Here is a 10,329-nt window from a genome sequence, read left to right as displayed (position 1 = left end):
CTGGAATGGTAGTAAAACCTGAGGGTTTAAGAGGTTTATTAATTGGAATCCTTCCCCTTTAAGAATGACTGACAGTTGTTTTCTGGTCAAGTAATTGCTCCAAATGTGTCCTGCTTTCAGACCACAGAGGGAGGCCATTGCTAATGAAGCCTCAACAAAACTTCCTTTCAACAAATCTATTGTCTGAAAGATAATGGCTTGTGTGGAGAGTTTTCGTTAATCCCTTCATTACAGACAATAACACGGAGAAAAGACAGGGATGGACTTGAATGGCTACACACTGTACATTAAATAGTTGCATACAATGAGGCGTCTAAATTTGGAACAACTGTTTTTAGAAATAGAAAGTGCTGATGAAATAAAACAAAGATGCATTTTCTTTATTTAACATGTTTGATTGCTGTTTGGAGATTTCACGTTTGAATTTATTTTAGATTTTCTCTGAAAACTATCAATCTATTGGTCCAAAATCAAGCAGAGGTCTCACTTTGATTTAATTTACTCAAGCAAAGATCATTACTGAACGAGCGCTCTTTAACCATCCGCTCCCATGATGCTCTCATTAGACGAGCTTTAGTGTTAGATATGCTCCAATATTTGGATCATTTGGGAGATAAAGTCCAAAGTGGGAGGTCAATTCTGCTTTGCCAGCTGGAAAAACCAGAGCTGTCGCAGCTACAGTAGGTGTTGCAGAGATCAAGCCCATCCTTAATAGGCCTAAATACTTCCCCAGAGATTTTCTCTGACCTCACTACCCCCTACCTGAAGATATTTTTAGGAGTTCCTCTCGTGCTTCCATTCTGCTGAAAGTGTGTGTTTAACAGTTTAACAAGCCTTCATCAAGCCAGTAGATGATTAAAGTGACGTCTCTCTTCAGTTATCAGAAGGTTTTTTTTCTTCTACTTTTGAAATAAAACAGTGATGTTACTGTGTATATTATGTGACGTATGAATGTTTCTATGATTTTTCATAATTTTCATTTCCTCAGATGAATTTCTGAGAATGTCTGTGTTTTCTTTCTCATTTTGTTTTCAACATTCGTTGTAAATGGGACCACAGTGGAATTCAATGGCTTATATCTCAGCATCGTTGACAACATCACCAGCATTTCATGCAGAATCTGGATAAAGCAGCGAGCTGGAGGCTGGTATAAGCTGAACGTGTTTTCGCATGTCCTCACCTGATCTTCCAGCAAACACATCAACTTCTTTGAGTCAGGGATATGCTTACTGTAAGCAGCTGAGGAAATTTAAATGTTAAACAAGTTTAAAACCTTTGCAGAAGAACGGGTGAGCAGACTGACTAAAGGTTAAGTGGCTTAGGCCGACGAGGGTTCTCGGTTGTCAGAGTTGTTTTCCGAGAACAGAGAGACTGAGCAGCCTTTACTTTTGCCTCTTCATGAATTAAAGACGTTCAGGATTCCACCACAGCAGGGGATTTGCCATGAAACAGGCTGCTGCCATATGGTCACCATGAAGAAAGTCGGTGCAGCAGCAGGGCGGTTTGTCTCTGTGATCAAGTCAGCATAGAAATAAAAGCTAAGATTTTATATAGATCTGTATTTTAAAATATTTCCAAATGTCCTCCTCTGGATGTTTTTTACTAAAATAAATTCCATTTATAAAGCTGTAACTCACAGCTCCAGAAGAGACAAAGAAGCAAAACAGGTCATGAGTAAAAGATGTGTGTTGATTAAAAAAACGAGCGTTTCTTCAGTGATTCTTGTTCTCCAGACTCCACATTAAATTCGTTCCTTGTGCAAACATCCCTGCTTCTTCTTTCCAGACATGTGGCATCAACATAACTATCGCTGCACAGTTCATTTGCTTTTGAATAAGGACCTTTAAGAGAACCAACATCCTGCAGGAGCCCTAAAATAATTTAAAGTTTGAATGTTGCTCCTGTACATCCTTCACACCTTCACTTGGATCTGTTGTGGTCAATTTTGACATTTCATGTCAAATCCAATTTCAGATCTACACGAGCAAATGACTGGACTGTGCCTTCGTCAATGGATAAAGATTTTATGAACCATTTAAGATGCCTCCAATAACACCCAAGTCATAAGGAAGGAGAAACTGATAATCATTTTATCACATTAATATATTAAAGCTGTCCCTCTTTGCTTGTTTCCCCATTATCCTAATTGAGTACAAATTGGTTAAGAGGGTGCAGAGAAGTTATCAAGCGCCTTAGTTTTATCAGATGACAGTGTAAGTCCCTGAGATCCTATTAGCAGGAAAGCAGCTAATGTTTAAATGCGCTGTGTCAGCTTACTGGGGGGAAAGGGGGATGGGGAGTTGCCAGCCAGGGGAGGGCAGATCCACAACTGAAAGGGAGGGTGGGTCACATGATCAGCTGCAGCTGAAATGAGAAGAAAAAGCTGACTGTCGCTTTGAGTTGAAGCAACTTCATGACATCTCTGAAGACTCTCGTCCATAACCGTGATGGTTCCATCCCAGAGGAAGTTTAGGAAGGTCGTCTGGACTCGGTTTGTTAAGTTGAGGAGGTTTACGTCTCTTCTCCTACAGATTTTCTCCTCTCTGAAATAAACCGCTTCGTTGGTTAATAAAGCTGGTCTTTAGAGGCTATTTGGAGGGAGGAGTCGACTGGATAGTGGTGACGGCAAATTGACCAAAACAAAGAATTGAGTGGTTTTGGGTCACGTTGACCCGGGAGTCTGTTGAAAGACATACTAAGGGTTCTTATGAGTTTTTAGGAAGTCTTCATTTGGACTGAGAGGGTGAAGGGCAGACCTCCACAGCCTGCTCCTTCAGGTGTTAATTACCTGATGAAACTGACTGGTCCCGTTGGGTTTTCAGGACATTGCTGTAGATAGGGGCTGCACGGGGGTTAGCACTCTTTCCTCGCAGCGAGAAGTTCCTGCTAGGTTCTTTCTGTGAGGAGTTTGCATGTTCTCCCTGTGCATGTGTGGGTTTTCTTCAATCAACTGTCCAAAAACATGCTCCATTGCCTAATTGGCAATCGAGCCAATTAGGGTTTAAATTGACCGTACATGTGAATGTGAGTGTCGCCCTGCAGCAGACTGGTGAACTGCTCAGGGCGGGTTAGGGTTAGGTCCCAACAGTAGCTGGGATTGGCTCCAGCAACCTCGTGACCACAAAAGAGATTCAGTGGTTTCTGATAATGAATGATGGATGCTAAAGATAAATGGAAGTTTATATTATTTTCTTTATCTGGAGGTGTGTGTGTGTGTGGGGGGGGGGGGGGGGTGCCGTTCCCTGTGTTTATGGCCTACCTAAATCTTCCAGGAGGACACACCACTCAGACCCATCGTCATCAGCAGGGACTCCATCACTTACAGCTTGGCGAAACACATGGCTCCTCCCTTGGCCCTTCCCGCTGGCAGCACAGAGCATCAGGCCAGGAATTCAAAGGACTTTCCCAGAAAGTCAAGAATATCGTCAGTTGGACTTTGGGGAGACTATTATGTCTTATGATGTTGAAGGAAGAGTCCTGGTTCCCAGGTACAACTTTAAGTCACAGAACTGTGGGTCAAGACCGAATCCAAGGAAAGTCATTTAAAAGACATGTTTAAGTTGGCGATAAGGAGAACCGCCTCGCCTATTGAGGCTGTGCAGTCATCATTGGGGAAGACCAGTGTCTCCATGAAGAAGTGTACAGGAAGTCTCAGCATTTGGATAGGTACCTGTTATTTATTTCACCACCCTTTACAGCACAAACTCACTGTCTTCAGGACGCTGCACCACAGAAGCCAAGATGGTCCACAAGGAATGGGTGAAGGAGAAAAGAAGAACAAGTCCACCAAGGTCTCAGGACCTGTAGATATCCCAACTGAGATTCTCCAAATCCCAAAGATCAAGAAAACAAACAAAAGAATATGAGCAAAAAAGGAGAAACGTAGTTGTTCCTTACATTTCCAGGCTATCAGACAAACCTTTTTCAAACAACACAACACCCGGGTTCCCACCAGGGTGTTATTTTTTGCCAAAAAAGTACATTTTCATTCAATAGAAATGGAGGCCAGAATGCAACCTTCCATCAGTTTCAGTCTCCAGCAACCCAAGCTCAAGATCAAGTGAGTAGATGTGAACCGGATGCTTTTAGCTTTTCGATGGTGTTCTCTTTATGTATTTATTTTGCTGTTTTTTAAAATAAATAACGTGATATAAATAAACATTTTAAAATAAAACAGTTTTCTGAGAGAATTCCTCTGTGATCTTTCAGTTTGACAGCCATGGCCCTTTCAGTTCATCTCCGGAAACCCTTCAAGTTAATTCTGTTTCCTGTTTATTAAAAACCGGAAACAGAAAAAAGTCTGAATGAAGTGTTCATCCTTTTTATTACACAAAAAGAAAAAACAGAAGCACAAATAGAGCTGCGCTGTGAATAATTCCTGAAATGATATTCAGTTTGAAAAAGCAGCTGAAGCTCTGGGAGGCTGAAAAGTCTGCAAACACCAGAAGTGAATAAAAAACACAAAAAAGACACAAAACATCTGAAAAAAAAACCCTTTGTTTCCCACAAGCAGGTGTTTTATCAGAGCCTTTATGCTGGTTCTTAGTGTTTCACATGATGCTGCACTTCTCCTCCGCCGTCTGTCTCATCTCCGTCATGGTGGACTGGGCCTTGGTTTTCAGTGCATCCAAATCCATGCTCTGCAGCTGGTTGAGGAAGGATTCGTTGCTCTCCTCTTCTTCCTCATCTTCATCCACCATCTTAGCCAGGTCCTCCGGAAGGTCAATGTCCTCCCCGGCCATCTGAACGGTTGCAGTGTCCGGAGCGCTCTGCAAACACACATCTGTGGATCAGCGCCATGCAGGTCTGGTGATGAGCTGAACGTTTCTGAGCCTTGGAGCTCAAACACACCGACCATCGACTGTACGTGAGAGCTGGACTGAGCGAGTGTGGCGGCGTACATAAAAAAGCCAATTCAATTCAAATCAGTCGGCATTTTTTCACGAAAACGGACGTTGCAGCCAGACGTCGTCAGTGGGCAGTGATTGGTCCAAGTCGGTCTGAGTCAATGTTTCCATGGCAACCACCACTTGAAAGTGGGCTACACAATATCAATCAAACGTTTTGGATGTGGGGGCTAGCAGGCTCCACTTACTTCAGTCGGTTCCCAGGAGGTTATTGTTGGATTCATTGCTTGGGATGTTTGAACGTTCTCTCTGTGTGTTTGATTCCACAAATCAACCTGTCCTCACAGGATCTTTGATTCTAGGCCATGGATTGTTAGAGTATATTTTCCTGAACGTGAAAAAGGAGATGGACTTTCTGCAGAATGTTTATGTGTGATGATGTTTTCTTTAGCCTTTGTGCCGCCTTTAAATTTGCATGATTGTATTTTCGAAGTAAGAAAAACAATAGTACAGTCATCATTGTTGAAAAAGGAAATGGAACGCTTTACTGATGTCTCAAACATCACAAAAAAAGACATCTATTGTAAATCTTTCTATACACAGATGACAATCAGGAAGCCCTGAATTTCTTACTTCTGGAAGTCTGTATTTGTCTCTCAGTGCAACTCGGAGGTTTGCTCTCTCAGCTTTCTTTGTGGCGAAGTCTTTGTCTCGTTCAATCCTGTGGAAAAGACCGAAACCATTTGTGAGAAGTTTGTAAATGAACGCTGGCACCAAAATGCACCAGTGTGACTGTCACTCATACTTCAACAGGCAGACACTAAAGCATAAAAATGAATCGTTGGGAATCTGGTCCAAAGCCTCTGAACCAGACAGGAGGAAAGCTGGAAGTTCTGCTGAAGTTTAGGGAGAAGCTGTCAGTCGTTACATGAAACCACGGACAGAGGCTATTGATCTGAACCCTGGAACACTGTCGCCATAAAATATGGTCATTTTGACCCCATATTTTTGAACAAACTTGGTCTTTGGTCCACCCATTCCTGGGACACGTGAGACCTCCCTGGCCGCTGACAGTGCTCCAGGGTTCAGGCTCCTGCAGAAAACCGATCCCTCGTCAGCCGTGTCCGGGCCTCCTTCAGGCTGATCCTCCATCACCTTCAAGCCTCTGATCTCTTTCTAGCTGGCCGCAGATGCTGCACGTTGGTCTCCAGGTACCATCCAGGTTTTTCCCTGTAAACCTGCTGTTGTGATGCTCCCTAAGCTGTCCCCTTCTTACCTTAAAGGGGAAACCAGGTGATCTGGTGTAAAGCTTTTCCTGGAGATCAGTATCACAGCAGCAGCAGCAGCAGCAGCAGCAGCTTTACCACATTACAGTAATGTTGTTAGGGAGGGAAGGCGGTTCACAGCAGAAGCGTCTGAGTAGACTCAATTAGACAGTTTGATGAAACCCTCCCTGTTAATCTAATCTGTCACACATAAAGTGATCTTTTGGTTTTCCCGCTTTTGTCTGCTGACTGAGATCTTAAGCCTCTTACATGGTAATAATATGGTCATTTAAGATGCTGTTCCATGTTTGCTTTGATCTTATCGTTAAAATCCTGAAGCACAGGATCAGATCTTTGTCTTTTCACCTGAACTGGATGGTGAATGTGGACTTTCCTGAGTTTAAACTTTACAAATGTATAGTTTTTTACATCTCTTCCAGAGATTCCCTCAAATCAAATCCAATCAAATCCAATCTCATTCTACTCAAAGTGCTTTACATAAAAACACAATAAAATATTATAAACTGAAGGACAAAACATCAAACAAGTATTTTGTTTAAAACCCACACAATGCCAACACCCCCCCCCCCCACACACACACACACCATGATAAGAAGAATGATGAAATGATGCAATGTAGAAGTTACAACTAAAATGTAAAAACTTAAAATTAAAATAGATAAATAACCAAGAAGAAAATTAAGGAAAAAAAACTTGGTACATAATAATGTATATATATATATATATGTATATATGCATATGTACATTATTATGTACATTATTTATAACAATCAATCAGAAAGTTTTGCTGTTTAGGAGCTAATACATCATTGGTGGGAAACTGTTCTGGTAAAATAGCATAAAAACTACATATTTTCAATTTTACTAATAAACTGAATGAAAACACTGAGTTTAAAACTTCCTACACTCATCATATGTATATATATATATGTTTAATTTTACTTTATCCAGCTGGTATAACTTCTAGGAATGATTTTTTTGTGTGACAATGACTTAAATAAAAATGATGAATGCAACATTTAATGGATGTGTGATTAACCTCTATTCCCTCTTTTGAACCAGATGAATCTAAATGTTTTTAGGTTTTCAGTTCTTATTTGTATAAAAGTAAAAAAAACTCCACTGGCTCCTCGTTTAAAGACTTCTCAGGGTTTATCTAAACGACGTATCTTATGTCGATATGGGGCATAAAGTTGTTTCGGTTTAGTTCATTAAACAAAGCGACTCTGACTTGGTCACCTCTGAATCCGGATTTGCCCCATTTGAAAGTTTGATGACGTCCTCGGTGTTATTAGCCCAATTAGTTAAGTTACCCTGCAGTGGGGCAGTTTCCATGGTGGCTGCTCTGACCTGAGTCTATTTAGGGGTGGTCTGCTGTAACCCGACTTTAATAAGATTAGCTTTTACGAGAGCTGCAGCTCGGCACAAATCCTCCGTTGGTTGATGTCTTCCCTCTTTTCCTCGTTCAGCTTTAGTTTCAGAGCAAACAGACGATTTCAGGATTTAATGAAGTTTGGGGATTTTTACAACATTCATGACGGGATGATTGCTTGCAAAAAAAGTCTCACAAAGACTAAAAGTGATGAACTTAAGTTAAACACATTTGAATCAAATTTGACCATTTTCTGCATTTAAAACATTTTATTAAAATTTTAAAAGTAAAATGTTAAAAATACCTGATCTTGTTTGAAACGCAAACTTGAGTGAAATACAGTTTAGTCAAATCTAAACTCATATTTTGTTCTTTTTTTCCACAACTTTTAATTAAATGAGTCATGACTGTACAGCAACTTCAATAATAAATCAAAATTCAAACGTTATTTATAAAATCAAACTTTATTTATTTTGGTAAATAAATAGAAATAGCTGCGACAGACTGGCGACCTGCCCAGGGTGTCCCCTGGCCAGGATAGGCTCCAGCAGCCCCGTGACCCCGAAAGGGATAAAACGGAATAGAAAATGAATGAATGAAATAGAAATAGTAATAAGTAAATAAATGTATTTTAGTAAATACATTTTATTTTATAATACTAATTACATTTTCCTTATAGAAAATAAAGAAAACCAAAGCTGTATCGCATGACATTTTACTTTAAACAAGTATCTACACACAAATAGACAAATAAATAATAATGACACAATCAAAACCAACAATGATCATTGCTTCTCTTTTCTGACACCGTCACAGCTCTCCTTCACCAAAAGCCTGAGGTTGCAAAATTCCATGTAGTATGAATCAAAAATCTGTTGAATGGTCTAAATTTTGTATATAATTGATAAAAGGTCCCCAAATTTCCTCAAATAAGGGTTGTTTGGTTTAATGAACATACATTATTCTTTCCTAAGGAAGGCAATCCAACATTTGTTTAAGCCACTGGTTTATGCTAGAATGCTGCTCATATTTTCCCAAGACGCCTCTCAAGATGCCTCTTAGCCGTTAACGAGCTGACATCAACTAATGCGCTCTCTGTTTTACTAAAATCATGTTTCACTGGATTCATAGCCAATGGGAATAAGGGAGGATGTTTTGAGATTATTTTTCGATTGTAATTGTAACTTCTTCCAGAAACATTTGTATTTTGTGACACTTCCACATACGGTCTGGTATGTTCTTATAATAGTTATTTAGTCACACTGATGTAGTATAAAAATGTATCAACCATTGAAGTTGTAGTATTCTGAGTCGACTGTTAATAGACATAGAAGGAATCTCAGCACAAACTCTTGTCCAATCATTTTAATTAATATTTAGTGATTAGTCATCATTTCATGATTTTAATTAACCTTTTGAATTCTCTGATGTATTCAATTTCAACAAGTTATTGAAGTGTGAAATTATGCCTTTTCTTAATTTATTTTTTTATTTTCTGGGTCTCCAACTGTAAAAGAGGGAATTTGTTTAGATTTTTTTGGTTTGCACTCACAAAGCTTCTTATCTGGAGATATTTAAAGTATTGTTTTTTTATCCAGGTTGTACACAGATTTTAGTTCCTTAAAGGACATGACTGACTGTGATGGGTACACATTTGCTAGTTATTAAATAATTCCTTGATAAAAGCTCTCCAAATATGTTGATATTTGTTCATTATGTTTAACATAAATGACGTTTGGATCTCCCTGATTCCTAAATTCATACAAATTAAACTAGAAATGACAGAAAAACGGCCCCCGATCAAATGTTTTCTTGCTGTCTGAACGATCTGAACTTGATTACAATTGAAGATAACAAATAGTTCACCTTTACATGAGATTGTAGGGCGATTAAATAATTATTGTTTTAAAGCGTACTGACTAGGAGATGTGTTTAATAGTGGCTTCTGGCCTGACGAGTTATTGCACACGGATCCTAATCTGCTTCTCTGGCTAATTTGAGCCTCTAAACCTCTGCCTAAAGCTGCCCTTTAAGCTCGGCCAGCATCCGTTGATGTCACACATGCGGTACGTAACAGCTACCTGCTCAGGCAAACAGGCTTAAACTGTTAACTGCGACCGCACAAAAGGGAACTTGGTTCCTTTGTGGTTTTTAGGTCAGCTTTCTTCCATACTAGTTTCCACACAGCCTTTTGAAAATTGTTATGTTCATCCAGTCCCTATAAAGTGCAAAGAGAAATGTATTTGATTCATCTGATTCTCATCCGTCACAGTATTGAGCACAATTCTTTTTTTTATTTACAGCCATTGAATCACTTTAGAGCACTGACACTAGACTGATGTTGAACTTTATTAACAAAGTCTGCCTTCAACATTATACTGATGGAATGACCTTTTAAACAGATTGTTTTTTTTCCTTGTTCATAAAGCAGGACATGCTTTGAGTCTCACACCTTTACCTGGGGAGACGTTCAGTCTTTCAGGGGACTAGAAATCTAGCCAGGCGTTTTCACTGACCTTTCCTCCACCAGCTGCCTCTGGTACTCGTCAAATTCCTCTCTGGACATGCCTGTGGACTCTGCCGTTTCCTTCCCGTTTCCCGCCGCGCCTCCATCACCTTCAGCGCCTCCGCCCGAAAACGTCTTCAGCTTGCTGCTCAGCATTTGGTTCATAAAAAAAGCCATGGTTCCCTCAAACTGAAGCTTTAATAGAAGAATCCTCACAGTTTCAATCAGATTTTTCTTTCTCTATTTTCACCAGAGCAGCTCAATGAACAACCCCCCCAGAAGGAAACGGCGCCTACAGTGTGCCATGATGATTAGGTT

The 10,329-nt window shown here is 40.0% G+C and overlaps 1 protein-coding gene across 1 annotated transcript in view; it reads right to left on the bottom strand.

Annotated features, from left to right (window-relative positions):
* Positions 1-4,305: 4,305 nt before the first annotated feature.
* The window catches only part of LOC101169487 (complexin-4-like), a 6,908-nt gene continuing 884 nt past the window's right edge, over positions 4,306-10,329 (bottom strand). The window contains exons 1-3 of the mRNA XM_004079463.4: positions 10,022-10,329; positions 5,481-5,568; positions 4,306-4,769 (exon numbers count right to left, since the gene is read on the bottom strand). The exon at positions 10,022-10,329 is cut by the window's right edge and continues 884 nt beyond it. Of these exons, the coding sequence (XP_004079511.1) occupies positions 4,551-4,769; positions 5,481-5,568; positions 10,022-10,188 (474 nt within the window). The 5' untranslated portion in view covers positions 10,189-10,329 and the 3' untranslated portion in view covers positions 4,306-4,550. The remainder of the gene's footprint in view (positions 4,770-5,480; positions 5,569-10,021) is intronic.

This window comes from Oryzias latipes, chromosome 17 (genome assembly GCF_002234675.1).
Source record: "Oryzias latipes chromosome 17, ASM223467v1".
Classification (NCBI taxonomy): Eukaryota; Metazoa; Chordata; class Actinopteri; order Beloniformes; family Adrianichthyidae; genus Oryzias; species Oryzias latipes.
The sequence above is the reverse complement of the archived record's forward strand: the minus strand, read 5'-3'. Positions and strand labels throughout refer to the sequence as shown.